The following is a 22,820-nucleotide window of genomic DNA, read 5'->3' as shown; positions in this document are numbered from 1 at the left end:
TCAGCTGAACCCTGTGTTGGCTGCTGTATAGTACCTGAACAAATGTCATGGGATAGAAAAAATTACTTTGGATATTTAAAAGAAGAAAATAAATATATAGTCTATTTGTTTTGTAACAAGTTTCTGTAAATAAAATAATTTATACTATTTATAAGAAAAAGTTGTGCTTTGCTTCATGACAAAAGATTAGTTTGTTGAACAAACATGTTACTAAACAAGGCAATAAAATTAGGACTTTTCAATAAATGAGGTTGGTTGCATGGAATACATGATATGTTTCTGCTTCATTATAAAATCATTCACCATTAAAGGAAAAACATTACCTGTGTTGGTGCCTACGTGAGCTGATTTCAGAGGATTGGATGTGGGCAAATCCTGCCACCGCACCTCAGCATCGCATCTGTACATCCTGAGGGATTGGGTGCCTCTTCTGGAGGTACTGTCCCTCACAGTCACCGCAGTATTTCTCTCATGCAGAGGACATTTTGCTGCTTAAGGTTCATGCTTTATATTTATTGTTTTCTAAATCAAATCATGAGAAGCAGCTTTCACAGCCCCAAATGCGGTGTGTGGAATGGTCGTGTTTCCTTTTCAGTTATGTGGGTTTTTTCCCCTTCCAAAGAAGTATCTTTGTGTTTTCACAGTTTAAGGACCCGGTGTGTGGATTCAGCAGGTTAAATGCTCATTCTTCTGTGTGTGACTCGGGACTCGCTTGTGGCGGACGACTCCTGAGGAGCGGTTTGTAGAGCCAGTAAAACTCCTGTTGGTGGGATTGGGCTTCCCAGTTACACCCGTGGCGATGCTGCTCTCTCTCTCTCTGCTTTGGTTGGGTTAACAACAGTAAAAGCAGAGTTTTCCTTAGTGTTTAGAATAGGCGCTACAAGATACAAACAGGGCTCAGGCAACAAGCAGGTTCCGTTTATAGAGTACTTCTAATATTCCTACATTTACCTTTTGTGTTTACTGGAGGATTTTGTTCATTTTTGACTCACCTTCCTGCAAATCTCTGTCTTTCCAGTAGCAGTTCCTGCTGTCTGTGCCGTGCTGCGTGTTTGGCGCTGGAGCTGGGTGTGCTGAGCTGCACAAGTGATGCGCAGGGATGGGAGCTTGCACAGCGGCAGGACAGGCAAGTCTCTGTCTGCTTCAGAACTGGGATTAATTCTACATTCAATAGAGGGCTCGGTGTCCTCTAAAACTTGGAAAGGTGGAGAAAGAGGGGGCAAAAAGGTGCGTTTATCCCATATAACCCAAAGCTCTCTGAGGTTCCTCAGAGCTCTGCAGGTTTGGGGTGTCCTCCCACCAACCTCGGGGCAGAGAGCAGAGCTGCTCAGGGGGGTCATCGCTTCTCCCAGTGACTCAATTGGTTCAGAAAAGGGGTTTGTCATGAAAGGTACCTTTTGATGCTGTGCTGAAGCAGAACCCTGTGAGTACAGGCTTCTCTCACACGGGTACAGGAGCAGTTTCTCTCTTGGCACTGATTGTCTCATAGGAAAATACTCCAGTTTGTATTCAGGAAGGGTTACTTGGTGATGTAGGAGTTTGAGACCAGTGTGTGCAATGCAAATGCAAATGTCAGAGGCTTTTAGTGCACACACCATATTGCCAGTGCCCTTTGCATTTAAAATGGAAGCTGGGGCTGCATCCTTCTAAGCTGAAGGCATCAGCTGCTTTCTGATGTGTTGGGCTCAAAGGTTACAACCTAAACCCCAGTCCTCCACCCGCAGCACATGCAGCTCTGGAGGCAGGGGTGTGAAGCTGGCGCCTGTTAACATTGAGGCCATTACTTGTACCAACTACAACCAATACCAAGAGCTTGCAACTGGCTTTATTTAAATGCAAATTCCTGTTGGTTCATTATTACCATGTTCTGCTGCAACAAATAATCAAATGCATGTGGCTTGTAGGATCCACCACGGGACTCTTGATTTGACTGACTGCTTTTCTCAGTGCTTTGGCTCGGAACTGCGTTAGCTGCTGGATTTGTTCCTAACAAGCAGCTCTGTGGGATCTCAGTTGGGGACAAGTGGCATATATTTGATTTCTGGCCCACCAAACTTCAGGGAAATCTTGGAAATCGTTCCTGAAGTTGTTCAAACTGACCTGGATTCAAATTTCATAGCAAAGGATGAGAAGTGGCCTGAGAAATACAGTCAAAAAGCTTTGTCCAACCCTGTGAGAAATGGCTGGAGTTGAATCTGCAGCCAAATCAGTAGAGCAGCTTTTTCAGCATCAGCAGGGGCAGTGTGCTGCTGCCTGCTCGAGGTGCTCTGTTTTGCAGCTGAGCCCCCTTCCCCTGCCTTGTCCCCTCTCTGCAAGGCTGGACCTTGAACTCCAGAGCCCAGTGTTCAGTGAGAGAAGAAATGGAGCTGTTGGCAGGTCAGCTGAGCCAAAGACCGTTTGCACACAGATTTCAACCCCATTGTAGCAGAGCTTTACTAACAACCTTACAACACCCCGGATCCTGCCCTTCCCTCCTGCGTCCCCACAGCTCTCAATGGCAGAGCAAGGTGGGAAGTGTCTTGGTGGTGTGGCTGCATCTTGAAATCTGTGTCTGCTTCTGGCTACCTCAGCTGAAGTGAGCTTTGCAAAGTGAAACTGGAGAATGGCATTAGTTCAAGGAACCGCACGAGCTTAAATTACAAGAGGGAATGTACAACTTTAGCATGTGGACTATAAATCCATGGAAGGGTGTCAAGCCCGAGGCATGAACGGCTGTGTCTGGAGCGCTGCTCATAACCAGAGTGAAGTAAATGGAAATCGTGAGAGGAAATAAACCAATGGTAAAACCAACATGACCACGGGGTGGTGAAAGGTAACTTGAAGCTACTTCAAGGTTTAAAGGGAGCAGGAATCTTACTGCTGCTGATTTGACATGGGAATTGAAGTAGTGGTTAAAAATGGTAGAATAGGAAAAAATATGTCTTTGGTCAGCTCGAGGCCTGACTACCCTGAGCCCTCAGCATTCCTACTCTTTGGAAAGAAGTATGTACCAGATTGGGTTTTCTTCTTTGCAGGAGAGCAGTGTAGACACTGCTTTGTGCATCCAGTTGTGGACTTGAGGTGCTGCCTTTCCCTACAACCATCCGGAATCGTATCCCAGTTCTGAGCTGAGAGGCTGAACTGCTGCACAAAGCCTTAACGTTGTTCAGGTAAAACTCATGACTTTCCTGCCAGCTCTTGGCCCAAAAAGCTTTGCCAAGCAGCTCTTCCTGGCTCTTCCTTCATGGGACGGAGGCTGAGATCAGAACACATGCAAGGCAAGTCAGGATTGCCAAAGGGGGTCTTTGCTGTGGTAGGATTCATGTGCCTCTTCTGAACAGTGTTTTCACCCACCTGAGCAGAGAATGCCAGATTGTGGAATGCTTGCCTCCCATGGGGTGACAGTGATGGTTAGAATAAAAAGTTGAAAGGTCTGCAAATACCTTGCAGCACACCGGGAATCTTTAGGAATACTTTTATTTTTGACATAGACATTTGGGGGGGTTTGGTTGGTTTGATATTTTGGTGGTGTTGCTCTTACCTACACTAAAAGATTTCTCCTGAGTGAGTGAAGCCTGTGTTAGCCTCGTTGTCTTGAGTTCCTAAGTGCAGTGACATCAAACAGCTCCCGGAACTAAGTCACAGACTTTCTTTGGGAGGAGAAAAGAAACCTCAAGCCAAGCCAAGCCAGGCGGGGAACAGCTGCTGCCGTAGGCTCTGCCCCAGCCAGAGCCCATGTGTCATCAGGATGGCAGCAGCCTGCTTGAGACCTTTATTCCTCAGCAGCTGTGAAGAAAGAAATGTACCCCCTACCCCAGCATCTGATCAGTTGTGTCAATCTGCAGTAGGATCCTCTACTGTTCCTACCATCATTTTGACATTTAACAGAGGAGGTGATTACAAGTGTAATGCTTTGCTAACGTGCCGACTTTCTTTCCAACAGCTAGCAAAAGTGTAATTTTAAGGGAGAGGCTACTTCAGGTAAAGGTGTTCCCAATGTTACAGTCCTTACAGGTTTTGTGGTTATACTACTGCTTCACCACAGCCACTTGTATCCTTATTCCTTCTCCAATCCTCTCCTAACAGGAGTTTGTCCTGCCAGGACAGTGCACAACCTCAACTAAACTTTTTGGCTACTTTACTATTACACAGCTGATTCTTTTCACCTTGGATTCAAACAGAGAAGTCTTGAAAAAGCAAGCACTGGTTCTCTCTGTTCACAGATCTTTTGCTTTGCCATTAAATACTGACCACTGCATACAAAGTGTATTACAAGAGATCACCAACTGTATCATACATTTAATAAATGAACCGGGATCCATACACCAAAACAGAACATTGTTTACAGAATAAAGTGGAAAGTAAAAACACTACCTCTCTTGCTAGGATCTTTTTTTAACCTACAGTATAGAAAGTTATACAATATATTTATAGGTTACTTCCAAAATGTTTTAAACATCTAAAGTTTGCATTCCCTTGCATTAAAAAATTACATATTAATTACTCTGGAAAGTTTCTGAACTCTGTTTAGCAGCAAGTCTCCTTTCTTGATGGTTTCTTGGTACTGCCAATTCTTGCTATCAGGCCTAGGAATTGTGAGGGAGAAAAAAAAAGGTTTAGAAATGAGAACATGTTTTACACAAACCATTTACATTTCTATAGTAAGTGTCACCAAACGTCTAGAATTCAACTGGGCTGGCAGGAACTGTCAGCATACCTGTTCGTTTCTACAATCTCATTGACTTTGTCTATTTTGCAGTGTAATCGTCCTGCTGCAATGAATCTTGAAAGCTCCCTAGGTAAAGAAAAGAAAAACCAAGTTGGTTAAATGATGTTTCAGCAAGGACTTGCAGACCCAGCAGCACCGAACCAGCTGTTATAGAACAGCAGTGTCAACACTCTTTGTTTCTGAAGCAACAGCCTATATACCTTCATAAGGTATCTTCTGCATCCTCCTCTTATTAAAGCTTGGACATTACACACAAGAATAATCACCCTGGTGATCTGAATACAAAACATCTCAGTACCTTCTTCTCAAGCCAAAGTGTCATGGTTGAGTTAGTGAAATTTATCACTTAGCTTAGCATCAGCTACTCTTCAAATGCAAAGGGAGCAGCAGTGCAGTTGCCTATTCGTAATTTATCCTGAGGCAATTATCTTTAATCCATTCAATCAATCCCTTAGGAAAGCCTCTGAACAGTTCCCTACTTTGTAGTAGCTCCAAATATGCTGCTAGTTTTAATTATTATTTTGCTTAATCAGCTGGTGGTCTACAGCACGTTACTGGGGGTAGAAGAAAAAATGCCTATGATCAACAGTAAGACAAGTTACAACTAGTAATAAATCACTGGGAAGCATAAGAACTAGTATGACTTTAACACATTTACCTTTGTATAGAAGGTATTTTGTTTCTCTTGCAACATCTATTAATTTCTGAGTATTTCAAGCAGTATTCACATTTCTTTAACACTTTTTTATGTTTCTATGAACTTCTCTATGAAGGAATGACTTCTATAGAAACTTCTCTATGAAGGAATGACCCTAGTGAAGGCATTTGAATCAAAGTTTCCTGTACACAGAGTAAATCAATTTTGCACTTCCCTTTAGTTCTCATCCTGATCTAAATCTGTCGGTTTTACACTAGAAAAAAGTTGCAAGTTGAGACTGCAGAATATGTTTGACTGAAGTGAAAAACATCAGATCCAGTCTATGTACCAGAAAGCAAGCAAAAGGAGATAAGGAGACTTGCAGGGTATGTAAAACGTGTGGATCCCCAAAGTTGTAAGAGTTTTAGCAAAGACTGCACTTAGATTATTTTCTTTACTGAAACATAAGGTTTGCTCAATTTTAGCCAGGCTTTTCCACAGAAACATAACTTGGCTTGGTTAGAATCAAAGTAGAACAAAGATTTCTATTCATAATGGGATCAGTATAAATAATTCAAAGGTGTAAAATGAGATCTTTATGAACTTAAAAAGCCAAATAACTTACTGATCTATGAATTCTACACTGACTCCAAATGCTTCTGCCATGTATCCTAATGTCAGCGACCGGTAGGACTCTAGGAGCTGGCTATAGGCATGAATTCTCATTTCCCGTACGTAGTATCGATAGTGAGGTGCAAAGAGCCAATCCTTTTTCATCTCTTGCTCTACAACAGCTGAAAAGAAAAAGAAAAGGAGTCAGTAATCTCTAAGAAATTTAAGTTATCACTTATGTAGATAAACCACGTAACACCAGTTAATAAGTAACCAGCGTGGACGTAACTATAGTGTGTTCTTGCGTACTTCAGGGGTTCTACACCAAAGAGCAGTAAGTTTGTATAATCTGTATCAGTCCTAGAACCAGAAGCAGTGATAACATGCAGACAATGCTGTGGCAAAGCTGGTGAGACCCTCTATCAGCACAGAGGAGACCACCTCACTAAAGGCAAGCGCTGGGCTCTGCTGTCATGTGCTGGGAAACAAGCAGTCCTTGCTATGTAACTACCTGAAGAAAGGTTGTTACCCAAAGCTGTGTAAGGAAATAAGATTAGCTTTCTGGTACTAGCTCTTAAATTAATTACAAGGGTTTCCAGGCACTGAAGTGACTTTTTCTCCCACCAGTTTTAGTTCTCACCTAGTGGTAAGGCCAGCAATAGAAAAACGTTGCCCTTGGCTCGCAGTCTCATCAGTCTTCTACAAAATGAAGGGTTCTTTTTTGCTTTTCCTAAATATCTTATTCTCTTGTATTCAAAATCTCACCAGAGGAAAAAACGAGCAGTCTGAGACAAGAATGAGTTTTCTGAAAAGCCTTCCTTCAGTGTCACCCTTTTACATACAAACCAGAGCCAAAAGCCAAAGGTAAGAACTGTGAAAACCTTCTATATAATTTCTTTAAGAGGTTGAGATCTCAGGGGCTTTAGTCTACAAGTCCTATAACTTCTTTCAAAGATAAAAACATTCAAAGCTTCCCCATCTGCCCTGGCTCTTCAGGTCAGACAGTGTTGCACAGCCGTTTTCAAAACACTTTTGCACCTAATCAGATGTGACCTTTCATAAGGCTCACTGCATGTGAAATTCTTCTTTGCTCGTTTGAGAAATCAAACAGCAGCAAAATTTTAGGTCACTGTAAAATAAAAATAATCTCTTTTCCTTCCTGCATAAAGTAGTTCTAGTCCTAGACTGTATGATACACATCTGAAAGTTGTGTATGAATCTGAAACAAGTAACTGAAGCACCTGAACTAGTGGTGTAGGCCAAAACAGAGCCTTACCTAATGACTGGAAAAAGGCTGAATAGCGGCATTCGTAGAGAGAGAAGAGATACTGCCGTACAGCTGGCAAACTGTGTAATGCTTCCAGAATCTCTGCTCCTTTAATAACCTGAAAGCAAACAAACATGTTTAAATACCATCACTTTCAGCCTGGAGAAAAACGGATAAACTATAAACTGTGTTGTCACCTGCTTTCCTTACCTTCTCCCTGAGGTCAGGCCTGTCCAATGCAATCATGCTGACATAGACAGTGTATGTCACAAATGTTTTGTAATCCATCAGTTCATAGGATGTAAACGTTGAAACTGTGTCAAGGAAGAGCTCGGCTGCTTGTTTGAAATCTCTAATAGCTACACAGTAAAGGCCCTGGTACACTTTGAGACGGTTTCTCCTGTCCCAGTCTCCTCCTTCTTCTATTAGACTGTAGATAGAACAAAAAGAAACATTTACTTATGTAAATGCTTTATGTAAAGTACAGTAAATCAACTGCTATCATGTGAGTAGAGAAGGAATAACTTGTTTTCTGTTCCAGCTTGCTGACACAGTCCAGGAGGCTTTGTGAGAGGGGTAGGAAAGTGGCTTCCTTGGGACAGGAGAGGCCAGATGCTTTTGCACGGTGCAAGCTTCAACTGAAAGGAAAAGTTTACAGCCCCCTAAGTTGTGACAACAGTCTGTTGAGATGTGCAGGTAAATACTACTGTCAGCCTTGGCTGTGGCAATGTATTTCCACTGCCTTTGCTGCAAAAATCACAGCTGTCCAACCAGCAGCACAGAAAATACTTGCAAGTTAATATGGTTTTAAGAACCATATTAACACAATTGATGCGGCTGTAAGCAGGGGCACAGGCAGAGACAAATTCTGCTGAGCAGGCAACACAAAAAATCATGGCCCAAGAAACATGGCAACTGGGAAGACCCTTTGTCCCCTCTGCCTTGGTGTCTGAAGGCACCAGCAGAGACTGGCAACAGCAGCTCGCTCCAGGAACTGCTGAAATTCCAGACCCTGGGAACACAGGGACACTGAAGCTAGCAGTGGAAATGCAGCAGGGACACAGTGCTGACACTGGGCTCCTGCTTTGCAAGGAGAAGCTGGCACTTCATAGAGCCAGCTGGGGGGCACTGGCAGCAGCTGGATTCAGCTGCCAATCGTGCGAGCTAATCACATCCAAAGTTATTTAAGAATAGAGAAGTGGGAGCAGGGGGTGAGCTAAGATTCAAATCAAGTCAGCTGCTAGAAAACAGATGACACAAAATATTAACCTTTCTTTTCCCTCCCATAAAAAAAGCCAGGATTAGGAAGTGCTCTGCTTCAAGGTATCATCTCCCACCCCTCTGTGCTTCTCTCACAACCAGTCTTAGTCATTTCTTGACAGCAAGGTATTTATCCTCCATTGCTTCTGTTCCAGTTTATCACTGCTTTAGTGCACTCAAACAACCCAAGTGGTACCTTTTTGCCTTCTCAATGTTCCGTGTGATGAGGTCGTTATCCATGTAAAACAAGCCAATCCTTAGGAGATAGAACACGATATCCAGACGATGTCCCAGCGCCACGGTTTTGTCGTAGGTCTTGCGGAAGGCAGTGAGAGCTCCCTCCTAACAAGACAGCATTTTCTAATGTAAGAATGTTAAAAGCACCTAGAATATTCACAAAATGTCTGTTGTAAGTTCATGTGTTGCCTTCTGCTGATAGTCCTGACGTTGTTAGTTGCCCACAGAACTTTAACACTGAATAATCTTAAAGAATCAAAGTTAAATCAGGTTAAAAGAGCTCATGTATCTTTTAAATCTCTATGAAAATCTACTCTGTAACTTGAAATCAAGTTTTACTACGTAAATTCCTTAGAAAAGTCTAGAGACTACAAGGAAAGTGGAAAAACAACATCTGCAAATGGAAAATGCTTTTCTTGCAAATGATACTTAGGTTTTTTCCTAGATAATCTGAATTTCAGTAACACCTTCCTCTGTTCCCACCCATGTCTGAGTTGTGCCCTAGAGAAAACATACTCTAAGTCACCCAGTGCTCACTGGAACATGCCTAGCTAAGAGGATTACAATGCAATGGTTTTCATATGAGTCCATAAAGCCTCTGCATGCACCAACCTTGTCCCCAATCCTGCACAGGTACTCAGCTTTGGCCATCATTGCATCTCGGATCTCGCTCTCCCCCAGGATCTTTTCTGCATCCTCTAATTCGTTGTCCAGACGTTTCAACTCTTCCTCGTTGGCTTTCTTCATTTTGTTCAGCAGCTCCGTGTCCATCTGCCACTCCAGAGACTTGCAGAGTGCTTCGTAATACGGAGCCATGTCTGAAAGAAAAGCAGGAACACTTCTACTGCTGATTGCTGCAACAAGTGTGTGCGTGTTGCTAGAGCAGAGCACGGGAGGACAACGGGACTGATTCTCAATGCCAACTACCTCCTTTATGATCAGGTACCTATCAAATCCAGGTGGCAGAGCCAGTGTTTCTGCACTGTCACACTTCTTTTTGCTGACTCTCTTTTATCACTGCCCTCCTCACACTGCTCCCATTTGCACTTCATAGAATCACAGAATGGTTTGGGGTGGAAAAAACCTTCAAAGGGCACTTCCTCCATCCCCCCTGCAATGAGCAGGGACATCTTCAACTAGATCCTGTTGCCCAGAACCGCATCCAGCCTGGCTTTGGGTGTCTCCAGGGATGACGCATACACCCCATCTCTGGGCAACCTGTGCCAGTGTTTCACCACCCTCATTGTAAAGAATTTCTTCCCCACATCCAGCCTGAATCTCCCTTCTTTTAGTTTAAACCCATCACCCCTCATCCTACCACAACAGGCCCTGATAAAAAGTCTTTCCTCATCTTATAGGCCCTTTTAAGCCCTGTAGCCGGAGATCAGAGCCCCACAGCGCTCAACCCCTGCCTTTCACCCCCCCACCACGACATAACAGCGGCCACAGCCGGGGCCACGGCACCCCATTGCTACGTCCAACCCCTTCCCGCCTACCCCAGGCACTCAGCCCGGCTCCTGCCCCACAGCCAGCGGGTGGAAGGGGCAGGCAGGAGGTTAACGGTGCCCTCACCCCGGCCCCGCACTCACTGTGGAGCCGCACGGCCGCCATCAGCTCGTCGCGGGCGGCGGGGTCGGGCGCACGGGGCCGGAGGCTGAGGAGGAAGCGGAGCTGGGCGATGCGGAGGTCGGGGTTCTTGGGCAGCCCTTCCTCCTCCAGGTTCTCCAGCGGCATGGCTGCGGCACCGGCACCGGGACGGGGCACTCGGGGTCCGGGCAAGCAGCAGCGGCGGCAGCGGCGCGGCCCAGTGACTCAGCCGCGACAGACGGAAATCGGCCGCGCGCTTCCGCCTCGCAGCGCCCTCTGGCGTGGCGGAGGCCGGGAGGGGAGGCGCGCATGGGTTGCGCGGGGAGCGCAGTGTGCGCGGTGCGGAGCGGGGCGCGCAACGCGAACGGGGAAGCGGTGCGAGGTGCAGGGGCTGAGTGTGAGCGGGTGCGGATGCCCGGTGCGGGGTGCAGAGGCGCTGGGTGCCGGTTGGTGGTGGATGCGCTGCGCGCAGGGGCGGGAGGTGGCGCCCAGCGAGGACCTCGGCTTTTGCGGGGGAAAACAACGAAAAAGCAGGTTGAAGTCCTCGTGGTTGCAAGGAAAAGGTGGTTTGTGTCACCCCAAAGCGTGCCTGTGGCGCAAAAGGCAGAGGGCAAATAAAAGGGGTTTTAAAAGCATGTGTTTTGGTTATATCTTATCCAGTTGGGACACACACGCACCATCACACTCGACTTCTGGCCCCCATTCCCATGTGCTTTTCATCCAGCTTAACTTTTTCTCCATCTCTTTGTTAAATATCTTTGGATTTGTATTTCACACAACGCACGCTGCTGGTACCGGGGTATGGAGCGTGTCCCTGCCCAGTGCCCGGCCACGGTGGATGCGAGGCAGCGGGGTCTGGTGTCCCCATGTGTCCTCCCACCCCATCAGCCCCACTCCCCTGCCCACCGGGGGCTGCCTGCGCTGGGGTTTTATAGCTGCGGTGTCTGGGCACAACATGGATGTGTCTTCATGAATTTCCATGTGAGGAGTTTTCCCGGGCAGTGCTGGGGGAGAGGGACTCCTGCAGAGGGGATTTTTGGGCACCCAGGGCTATCCTGTGGGATGCAGCATCCCTCCCAGCCTGCTTGGACCATGTTTCCTTGCCCAGCTGGGCTCCTCCAGACATTTTCTGGTTTTAAATGATGTCTTTTGCTGGGTTTTGAATACCATGCTTTTTGCTAATGCCTCTATTTTGGGGTTGGTTTTTTGGTCTGGGTCATGGGATAAACTATTCCCTTGACAGTTTTGGCACAGTGTATTCCTAAGATTGGCTTTTTTGTGTTGGGTGTGAATAATTTGGAAGTTTGCTGGAAGGAACTGTCGTCTGCTGCATTTTTTATAAGTACCCATATCTGCTACATTGATTCTGATTATTTTTTTCTTCATTTAAGTCATCGGCTTGTGCTTCTAATGTTTTAGAATAAAATACAGGAGAATCGGTGCGTTAAGTTGGCCACCTCCTTTATTTCTTCAGAAACAGGGTTTTTTGGTCTTCATTTCTTGGCGTTATTTTTGAGTTGCAATCACTTTTGCATTGATTTGCACCACAAGGAATTGCTTTAATGCTTTGCAGAGACCTGCACAGAGATCTCCTGCAGAACCATTTATGTTATTTGCCTCTTGGCCTTTACATTTGCTCAGAGACCTATTGATTAGGGGGTTTATGACAGACATTTTCAGGCCTCTTGCATATTTTTCTCTCGAATCTTGTCCCCAACTCTATTTCTTGGGCCGTGTGCTCCAGAGCTCTGGTATGCTGCTTATTCTACATTCATAACTATTACAGCTCTGCCCATTCTCACTGTACATAGAAATACCCACATCTTGACAACATTGCCGTGTTCATTGCAATTCATTGTGGCAGTAAAAGCCACAATTTCATGATGTACTTTGGCAGAAAAAGTGTTTTATTCTCCTGTTTCTGGATTTGCCACTTTTTAATTGGCCCCAAAATAAGTCACTGGGTGGGAGAAAAGGAAACTGAGTTTTCGTTTTCCTGGGTTTAGTTAGTGCTAAAAGGTTGGGGTTTGTTTTGTAATGAAACACTAGTTAATTAACCCCATCCATCACTTACTGTCTGTAAACATTTTCATATTTATGTATATTTTGGCAATAACTGGGAGCAAGGGAGCTGCCTACACAGACGTGATGTTCACTGCTAAACGTGAAAGATTCAAAGAGAACATTTATATCCTAAGTATTTATATGAAGAAATAAGGCGTTGTGTTGAATATCATTCTCACATGGTTTTACAGCGTTCAAATGGTCCAAATCAATGAATATGGATATACATTGATTATGAATATCCCCACAAAATGGACTTCAAATGGTTATTTCCTTCCCTGCAAGATGCAGCAGGGCTGCAAGGAGCCTGGTGGTGGCTCCTAGTAACAATAATGATGCTCTTGCTTGAAGAGAAACAGTATGGATATGCTGCAGGTGGTTTAAATGGCATAATGCGCCCTTGTTATCCAGCTGAAAGTAGGAGCCAGCTCCTTGTGCAGCTCCTCAGGACCCCCCTATGGCTCCGTACCCACAAAGCACTAATCCTGTCCATATTCCTGCTCACACCAACCCCAGGAGCTGCTCTGATGGCATCCAAGGAGGTCACCTGATGGTGATTTTGGCACAGGGCAGGTTTGTCAGCCCCTTTAGCCATGTGATCAAGCTTAAACATAGCAAAATATAGTGGTATTTGCTGCTGACGTTTCCTCCCTGTGGCAGAGAGATCCCTCTCCCAGGGTATTGCGGAGGACAGTGCAGACCCCAGCGATGCTTGTGCACACAGAGAGGCTTGGCTGCTCCTTGCAGTTCCCAGGGGGACACATCTTGCACGATCAGTACCCAGAGTGTCACGGGGGATCATGGACACTACAGGTAATGCCACTCTCCCTGTTACCATTTTCGTAGCCATGGGAGGCCACAGACAGAAGTGGAAGTGCAAATACCATAGACTCATAGGCTGGTTTGTGTTGGAAGGGACCTTAATCATCACCCAGTTCCAACCCCCTGCCATGGGCAGGGACACCTTCCACTAGAGCAGGTTGCTCCAAGCCCCTGTGTCCAACCTGGCCTTGAACACTGCCAGGGCTGGGGCAGCCACAGCTTCTCTGGGCACCCTGTGCCAGCGGCTCAGCACCCTCACAGGGAAGAGCTTCTGCCTAAGAACTCCTCTCAATCTCCCCTCTGGCAGGTTAAAGCCATTCCCCTTGGCCTGTCCTACAGGCCCTTGTCCAAAGCCCCTCTCCAGGTATCTTGTAGCCCCTTTAGGCACTGGAAGCTGCTTTAAGATCTCCCTGGAACCTTCTCCAGGCAGAACAACATCAGCTCTCTCAGCCTGTCTCCACAGGAAAGCTGCTCCAACCCTCTGATCACATTCACGGTCCTCCTCTGGACTTGCTGTATCTGGAAAATACATCCGTAGCTGGAAAACACACTTTCCCCTATCTCCTCCTTCCCCAGTCATAGCTGTTACTAAACTCTACCCAGAGCAAGGTGGCTTTCCACGCCCCTGTGCGAGGTTAATCCCTGTTTCGTGGCCAGCCCTTCTCCCTTAGCGCCGTGCCCGGGCCACCTGATGTCCCTCCAGCGAGGCCGGTTGGCCGCAGCGTGTCCCGCAGCTGAGCTGCCACAAGGTGACAGTGTTTCAGAGCAGTAACAGCGCCTCGTCTCTAATTCCGGGTATTCCGTTTGCTGGGCTTGTATTTCTTCTGCCCCAGAGTGCAAAGTGAAGCCCCGCGATCGCTAAATGCTGACTGAAAGCTTTGGGGGCCGCCAGCCGGGGATCCCGGGTGCCATCGCTCCCTCCGCTCATCCAGGCCCGCTGTATGTGTGGGCTTTTCTCTCCCACCCGCAAAGGGCAAAGCTCACATCACCTCAGGGTAGCTGGCACTTGCCAGCAGCAGGACACAGAAGTGTTCTGCTTCACTCTACAAGGAGGTCCGGTGGCACTACCTGGTTTTCCAGGGGTTCAAAGACAGGGATGACCCCGGCACTGGGAGCATCATCTGTTGGCAGATCAGGATCCACAGTAGAGCCCAGGATTGGACCTGCGTGTTGTTAAATGGCTTTAATTCCCATCACGACAGGCGTGAAGGGTCCTGGGAGCTGGTTGGCATGTCCGTAGAATCATAGAATGAATCACAGCCTAGTTTGTGTTGGAAGGGACCTTAAAGTTCATCCAGTTCCAACCCCCTGCCACAGGCAGGGACACCTTCCACTAGAGCAGGTTGCTCCAAGCCCCTGTGTCCAACCTGGCCTTGAACACTGCCAGGGCTGGGGCAGCCACAGCTTCTCTGGGCACCCTGTGCCAGCGCCTCAGCACCCTCATAGGGAAGGATTTCTTCCTAATATCTAACCTTAACCTCCCCTCTGGCAGGTTAAAGCCATTCCCCCTTGTCCTGTCCCTACAGGCTCTTGTAAAAAGCCCCTCTCCAGTTTTCTTGACAGCCCCTTTAGGCACTGGAAGCTGCCCTAAGGTCTCCCTGGAGCCTTCTCTTCTCCAGGCTGAACAAGCCCATGCTGTATCAAAGCGCTCTTTGTGCACAGCCGCCACGACATGAGCTGCAGCCTCACCTCAGTAACACCAATTACACTTTCTTACCTCGCTGTGATCCTCAGACATCTTCAAGGCCAGTGGGTTTGTTTCATTTTCAGGGCTGTTAAACTTTGGAAAAGATGACACTTGAATCGTGTGGCTTCATCCTTCAGTGGTGGAAGTGTTGACAGCAATACTCGCAGCTGCACTGTATAAACCTACAGGTGTTAGGCATTGATTTCTCCCAAATAAACTCCTAGAAGTTACCTGGGTTTGTGAGTAATTATTGTTGGCAAGGTATGGCTCTTGTCTCTGGAAGTGTGGCTCTCAGGAATTACAGTCTGTGTTAGCAAGGAGTGAAAGGCACAGGGTCAAGCCCTCTGCCAGTGCAGCTCCACTGATGTCTAATACAACATTAGACAACCCCTGGCACCAGTGTAAGGACAGTTAGAAAATGTCCTTAAAGTTGGGTTTATGCCCTTCTTCACCTCCCTGATGCTGTTTTGTCACCCTTTTAGTATTGCTAATTGCATCTGATCAGCCAAGTATCTGTTTCACAGCAATTAGTGTCTCTTATTTATTTATGTGCATATTTTCAAATCAATAAATCTTTCCCCACTAGCACATCAGGAGATACTTTGAAGGACAACATCTCACCTAGCCCCCAGATGAAGTCTTTTACAGCATTAAAGTCTGTTAATCAGGGTGTTCCAACAAAGAGCCATGTTAGGGGGAGTTTATTACCCTGGGATGAAACCACATTGGTAATTAAAGATCTGAAAAGCTATTCATATCTAACAGCCATGACAAATCAAACTGGCAGGTGGGGATGATGGGATGGGATGGGATGGGATGGGATGGGATGGGATGGAATGGAATGGAATGGAATGGAATGGAATGGAATGGAGGGGAGCCTCTTCCTTCTCCCCATACCTGGGTGCAGGGGAGGGTGATAGCACGCTGCTGCCTGAGGCTGCATCTGTTTAGTACCACTGCTTCAGGAAATACCTCTTTTTGAACAGGAGAGAACCCATTGTATTTGGTGCCAGGAAAACACATATGAAGAGACAGCTCCTGGGTGAAATGGCTGTAATGAGGAATGGGAGAGAGCACTGCTGGCACGGGGAACTGAAATCCTGCACAGGTCTGTCCCATCATCAAGCCAAGGGACACTGAAATGCTGTTTGTGGAGATGTGTAAATATACACACACACAAGTGATTTATGCTTGAAGCTTTTATTTTAGGTCTTGTGTTCCAGCTGTCTGTTTTTAATGCAGACTGGTGGATGGTCTGTATGAAATGGTAACCTGTGAGCCTGAATTTCAAAGTGAGGTCTATTTACTGCATCTTTTCTCCTAGTTATAGTGTACTTTCAGAACACTGGTACTCTAGACCAACCTGCTGATGTATCTGTTTCATGCGCAGCAGCAGCACCCTGGACATAACTGATGTTTCCCATGACAAACAGTGTCAATATTGTCACAGGCTGGTGCTGGATCTGGCCCTTGCTTCCCCGCATGGAGCACTAATATTGGTGCCTTATCCAGGCTGATGTGACAGTTTCTGGGGGGTACCATCCACAGGGTAAGGTCGGCTGCTTTATAAGGTATCCTGTTGCATGTAGAAACCCACAAATCTTTAGTAAGGTTTGCCAGCTCCAGCTGTGTGTCTGTATCTGCCTTTATTTTTTAGGTAATTCGTGCTGTACATTTGCACCGCGTGATTGCTTTTATTGTATGTGGTTCCTTCTGCTGGGCACTTCTCTGTTGACTATGATTACAACCACATCAACTCAAAATGCTTCTGTACTGTATAATTAACTTTATCTGCTTTGCTACCATGCCTCTCGCTGGTAATTGCACACACTTCAGCTCTTTCACTGTGTTTCTAAGACTTTAAGAAGTGCTGATTGGTCTTGCCCAGTCTCTGTCCAAACTGGAGGGGTTTTGCATGCCTAAAATTACATCTTTTCCCTTGTAACAGCCCTGCTGTAATCTGGATATTGATTATAGCACATATAATATCTTCAAGTAAACCAACTGTTTGGAATTCATTGGGGGTTACATGTGCTGGTAGCAATAAGCTTATTCAAATCCTCAGGTTGTTGGCTGGTTGATGTGGTAGTTGTGAGTTTACTGAGATGATTTGAAATGGAGAGCAAGGATTTGGAAATCTTTCAGTCCTGTGGGGAGTTACTCCATTTTCCTCCTCTCAGCTCAGCATTGTCAGCCTTCCCTGCAGCACCTTCCTGACTTTTGTCCTTTGATGATTTTTTTAAGCCTCTGTTTCTAAGGCAGTAGTCTCATATGATTATACTCTCTGCCCATCAATCTATATCTCCGTGATGTAATGCATTTGAACCCCTTGCTCAACTTGAACCAAATTTGGTAGATGTCATGAGCTCTCAATAATGTCCAATTCCTTGAAGTTACATTTGAGGTAGGGCAGATTCAAACTGGGAAGGCTCAGCTGTTCTGGCTAACCCACACCGTCCTGCCCTGTATTTGAGTGCCCTGTGCTAGCAATGCCTGTAGCTTAGCTGGTGTTCAGGGAGCATGGCCAGCAGTGAGGACTGCTGAGTGGCCATCACAGGGTGCATGGAGGGATAGGAAATAATACAGGCATGAGGCACATGGAAAGGAAGAGCTGGGGGTATCGCCATGGTGGGGATGGGGCGAAGTGGGGAGAAGGGGTATGGGATGCATGGGAAAGCCGCCTTCATCCGTGACTGCTCCCAGAGCAGCAGGTGCCACTATAATTACAAATATTGATGTGTTTTCCACAGCTTCTTTTCAAACACACAGCCCCATTTATTTATTTATTTTACACTCCTTACAACAACAAGTCATTTTCACATCACGCAAAGAAAAGCGCTCAGCTGAGAAGTGTTGTACAACTTCTATTAAGTTCTCGCAGCAAGCCAGGCACGCATTTATTCATCAAGGGAAGTGATGCAAACACCAGTGCAAGGGTTTAATATCGTGTTGTCTTTTAAGATAAACCTGTTAGTGGAGTGGATGCAGTCTGAACATCCTGCTAAGTTCACAGGGCAAGGTCCTTCTCTAAAACATATGGGGATTTAGCTCTGGCATCACTGCAGACTGTTGGTGTAGACCTGGAGAGCATCTATCAAATGCCCACTGACTTGAATGTCAATTTCACTGAAGAAGGTGCTCGTTTCCTTCTCCTGAGTTCACTATGAGTCCCAGAGCGAGTGGGATTTGAGGGTACATGCTCACAGCCCTGTGCTGTACTGCTCTGGCACCGATTGCTTTACTTCGGGTGAAAATAGCTGGATTATTACTGGGTTTTATGTCAGTTTTAATAAGTGTGCAGAAAATCCAAACCATCTGGAACTGAGAGTCCATCTCCGTGTGATCCTCAGCTGGTGGAAGCTGCTTTGCCAGTGACTTTGGGAAGCAGAGAACTCAGATGCCCAAGTACCTCCAGTATCTCTCTTCCTGTTATTTGGAAGACTAACCCTGCTTTCCCAGAATAGGGAATATCCTTCATTGAGTAGAGGTGAAGAAAACTCTCCAGATGATTTACATCATGTCTTGAGACCAAACCTTCAAAGGTCAGAGGGAAGGGCCTTAAGCAAGGAAAGCATGGTTTAGCCCTCTATAAATGCTAGTGTTATTAGTGGTATTATGGCAATGTGGGTAACTATTGATTGTATATTTGATCTTCTTCAGCTGTGATTTGACATTATTGAGTAAAAAAACCTGTGCAATTAGTTCCTTTCTGTGTCCCTCTATGTTGCAACCGCTCAGAAAGAAGCCTGTTTCTCCATGGTATTTTAGGAATACCTGGTTAATGCCCTGTAAAGCCCCGTCTGGCTGCAGCATCCATCCTTAGCTGCCATGTCAGGCATGTGCCCGTCTCCAGGGCATGCTGCTCTTGCAATTGGGGCTGCATTTAACTCTCCTTTTGTAGGTGACTAAAATTGCCTCTTAAATGGGGTTATTTACTCTCAATCTCCATTATCCTTTCACTTCTCCCCTGACTTTCCCCTCCTCGTTTCTTGCTCTCTGAACCATTCTTTTTCACCTGTTCCATACATTTGGTGGTAGCAATTGCCTCCTCTGGTAAATGAGATGGTTCTGCCACTGTTGCCTCCTTTTGGGGAGTAGTTTGAATTTCTGGTCATTATATTTTATGTGGTGTGGATATGATCAACTTCTAAATCCCCCCACAACTCATATGAACCCAATGCAATGCTGAAACACCTCTCAGATACGTACCCTTGACCAACCTGGTTTTGCTGCTGAGACACACTGCTTGGCAGTTACTAGTGCACAGACACCATTTGCTGTCACAGGATTATTCCCATTTATTCACTGCTTATTCCAATGTGGCGTAAAAAATGGAGTGGGATTATCCTCTCCCCAGCCAGCAGTGTGTGCTAGTGAATGATATAACAGATATTCTGCTGCTTCTTGCATCTTCCAGCTAATATTTTTCCCTGTTACAACTCAATCCTTTCCTCTCTAAGTGCTTAAATTGCCCTTTATTGTTTTCCTAGTGTGACCTGCATGACAGTACCTCCACATCTCATCTGCTTTCCTCTGTGTTAACACTCAATCCTGCCCTGCTGCTCCCAACACCATCCCACATGGAGTTTGTCCCTGCTGCTCTGCTTTCTGGACTGGCACCCCTGCTCCTTCCCCTGCACTTGCAGCTCACATGCATCAGCCCACCGACTGGAATCATAATCCTGGATGTGCCACCGTCCATCTGACACGGGGAGCTGTTCCTCACAGCAAAGAAAAGGCACTTTGTGAAACGCAGTTTGCTGCTCTCTTGAGCAGAGACAAAGCTTTGTGGCCTGGTTTGTGACCATCAGATGCTTGCTGTTAATTGCAGGAAACCTCCCAGTCGGTTCGAGGTTGTACTCTTGCCTTCCCCCCACTGGGGCTCTGTGCACACATGCTGAGCTGCCTGTTCTGTGCATTTTCTGATTATTCCAGTCCTTTGGCATCCATCCATTCTGCTGCTGGGTGGCTGGGTCTCACCCTCGCTGTGTATTTGCTGGTCACAGCCATCCTTGGTCAGATGCCATTTAGACAGGTCCAACTCATCAAACAACTTGTTTTCCTGCCCAAGGCCTTGGACTTCGGTCAAGTTAACCTCTGTGAAACCTGCTCATCTTCAGTTTGGTGCAGAAAGTGTTGGTTTTGTGCTGGCTTCTTTTTATCAGCAGTGTGTATACATACATATACGCTATATAGTTATATATAGAATCATAGAATAGTTAGGGTTGGAAAAGACCTTAAGATCATATATGTAACTATCTATGCACATCATACTGTATATCTGTAATCACACACACATGCATGAGTTCATCTATCTATACATATATAGGTATGTACATAATAAGTCTAGCAGGAGTCTTACTTGCATTCATTTTCCTCTCAGAGCTTTTTTCTCCTGGATTTTTTGCTGAGCCATAATTTTCTGGTTCGCCCCATTTTGCCCTTTAAAGTCTATTTTCCAAGAACATCTAAAATTACCATGCTGTTTATTCAATTGACTTTTAATGTCTAGAACCTTTGCAAAGAAACATTCCTGGAGCAGCTATTTTCAGCTACCTTTTTCATACCTACTTGTGTTTTGTGCTACTTTACTTGTAGTTTCCATGACAATTATCCCCAGAGTTAGAGGCAGCCTTGCTCTCGGTTGCTGTTTTACAAAGCTGCCCTTGCTCTTGCCCATCTGGAAATCTGACTGCAGAAGTTTATATACAATTCAATTTCTTATTCTCGTATCTCCTATATGTCCCACTAGCACTATACAAGTGTTGCAGGCTACCATAATATATATTGCATTCTACACAGTGACATGGAAATGATTTAGAGGGCAGAGCCTTGAAAGAAGCAGCATGTTCCAGCTAGTGCAAGAGGACACATCACCCATGGAAGGACTTATACAAAGGATTAGCTTCACCTGGTGCGAAGTAACCCACTGCCCAACAGGAATTCCCAACACACAGTGGAATCAGGTCTGGTACCCGCGAGAATAAAAGAGGAGAGTGGAAAGAGCAGGTTTGAGGTATGTATGAGGGCTGGTTTGCGCTGACCCTGAGACCTGGCTCCTCGTTGGGCAGAGCCTCTGCCCAGCCACATCTTCCATCCTTCCTCCCTGGCACATTGCTCTTACTGCAGCATTGTCCAAACATGAAAAACAGTATTTTGAACCATATATTGGCTATTTCAACATCTTTTAACATTTTTAGCATCTTCTTGGTTTTTTCTTCTTGCTTCTTCCCCTTTTCCTGTTTTCTCCACCTCTAGTGACTCACAGCCGTTCCTGAAGTGCCAAACAGCAATCCTTTGATACATTATCCTCATATATTTCCTTATATCCTTATCTACCCAGTCTATAGCTCTGAGCTTCTGTGTGATCTACTTTCAATCCTGCCGGTACCTCCTCATCCTTTCTGTGCACCGTTTTGTTCCTTTAGTTGACCATTTCCTTCCATTTTTCCATGCGCTGCCTCCTTTCATTCTTACCTACTCGCGTCCTTCCCTCCCGCCACCCCCAGCTTCCTCTCCTGAATCCACTTAAGTGTAATCTAAACCATACTGCATGAAAATAGAAGCCCAGAGAAATATTTGCTCTGGCTCTTGCTAGCACCTCGCGATGCCAGTGAGCTCTGAGACAGCGGATTCTCAACCCTGCAGTAAAATGAGCCTTTCCCGTAAGTTGAAAATCTGAGTCTTTCTCAACAAACTCCAGTCAAAATGATTGTCAGCTCCAAAAGTGCCTTTTGACTGAATTCAAAGGAACGCATTCAGAGCAGATCTTTTAATTTCTACTGTGATAAAACTAATTACAATTACCAGCCTGTTACTGAAACAGAAACCATTCAGAATGCCACAATATTTGAAGTTAGATTTTAAGGAACAAACATACCAGATCAGAGGAAGAAAGCTTCAAAGTGATCATCTTCTTGAACAGTCTTAATTGCTTGCAAGATAAATGGGAATGAAGAACTAGGGGGAAAGAAAGAGCCTTGCAGATAATCCATATGGAGAATGTGATCTGCTATGACAAATGAGCCGTGTGCGATCCAGTACTGAATTGTCCCACCAACCCGCCTGCCCAAATGCCACCACTCACCAACCCACTGACTTGGCATGTAACATGCAAAGGGGACCGAGAGGTCTTATTTCAGGAGGTTATGGGATCATTAATGCTACTGCTGGCAACGAAGAGGAGCTCTACAAAACTCCTTAAGTTGTTTATTCATCCTTGTAGTAGCTCTTGCTCATCTCATCCATTCTCAGATGAAATGCAGGGTGAATTGCAGCCACGCTGGGTGAATCGCTCTGCCCTGTGGGAACAAATTATCCCAGTTCTGGGAAAACCTTTGGGTGCTTGCCAGCGGTGTGTGGCCCTCTTTGGGTGGGGAGGGAGATCTTGGTGATATGTGAGATTGAGCTGCTCTGTGCAGCTTTTTCCAGTTAGCTCAAAACCTCCACTTCTCCCTCTGGAAGGCTTTTTATTCTGGAAATAAGTTATTTTTAAGCAACTGACTGATTAGAGCCTTGACTTGTTCTGCTGTCTGCTGGAGGCGATCTCCATGGGTGTGCTTTGCTAGTCTGATCCTTGCAATATGTATTGTTCGCTGTCAGGTCCAGCCCAGCCACAGCAGGGTTTGGGGTGATGTTCCTTATCCGACTTGTCTCACCAGGACCTGGAGGCTCCCCATTGTGGGTAGCACCATCAGTGAGACGTTAACCTCACTTTCCTGAGGGTTGCTAGTGTTTGATGCTCTCCTATCTTCATGCTCTGCTGTGTATCCAACCCCAACACCCTGGGACAGACCTCGGTAAGAGCTGCATTTCTGTAACACCACATGCTTAGGGCTGTACCCAGTGGCCATTTGTGCTGAGATGCCCATTTAGGCTGAGATGCCCATTTAGGCTGAGATGCCCATTTGGGCTCCTCTTCCTGGATGGTGGGATGGGC

General features: G+C 45.9%; 1 protein-coding gene across 1 annotated transcript; it reads right to left on the bottom strand.

Moving 5' to 3' along the window:
• Window positions 1-4,248: 4,248 nt before the first annotated feature.
• PSMD6 (proteasome 26S subunit, non-ATPase 6) lies at window positions 4,249-10,578 on the bottom strand. Its single transcript, XM_030502097.1, has 8 exons — window positions 10,311-10,578; window positions 9,334-9,539; window positions 8,681-8,826; window positions 7,435-7,654; window positions 7,234-7,342; window positions 5,971-6,139; window positions 4,697-4,774; window positions 4,249-4,565 (listed from the first exon to the last, which is right to left on the bottom strand). Exons 1-8 carry the CDS (start codon window positions 10,453-10,455, stop codon window positions 4,469-4,471), a joined length of 1,170 nt encoding a protein of 389 aa, XP_030357957.1. The 5' UTR covers window positions 10,456-10,578; the 3' UTR covers window positions 4,249-4,468.
• Window positions 10,579-22,820: the final 12,242 nt, after the last annotated feature.

This window comes from Strigops habroptila, chromosome 11 (genome assembly GCF_004027225.2).
Source record: "Strigops habroptila isolate Jane chromosome 11, bStrHab1.2.pri, whole genome shotgun sequence".
Classification (NCBI taxonomy): Eukaryota; Metazoa; Chordata; class Aves; order Psittaciformes; family Psittacidae; genus Strigops; species Strigops habroptila.
Note: the sequence above shows the minus strand (reverse complement) of the source record. Positions and strands in the feature narration are given on the sequence as shown.

Bases quoted from the DNA above. Each gene is read 5' to 3' on its own strand.
- PSMD6 (XM_030502097.1), bottom strand. From the start codon at position 10,455: ATGCCGCTGGAGAACCTGGAGGAGGAAGGGCTGCCCAAGAACCCCGAC. The intron at 6,140-7,233 runs GTAAGGCTCTGT...TTTTCTTTTCAG, and splicing joins AGCCTTTTTCCAGTCATTAG to CTGTTGTAGAGCAAGAGATG. The intron at 4,566-4,696 runs GTATGCTGACAG...CACAATTCCTAG, and splicing joins GAGATTGTAGAAACGAACAG to GCCTGATAGCAAGAATTGGC.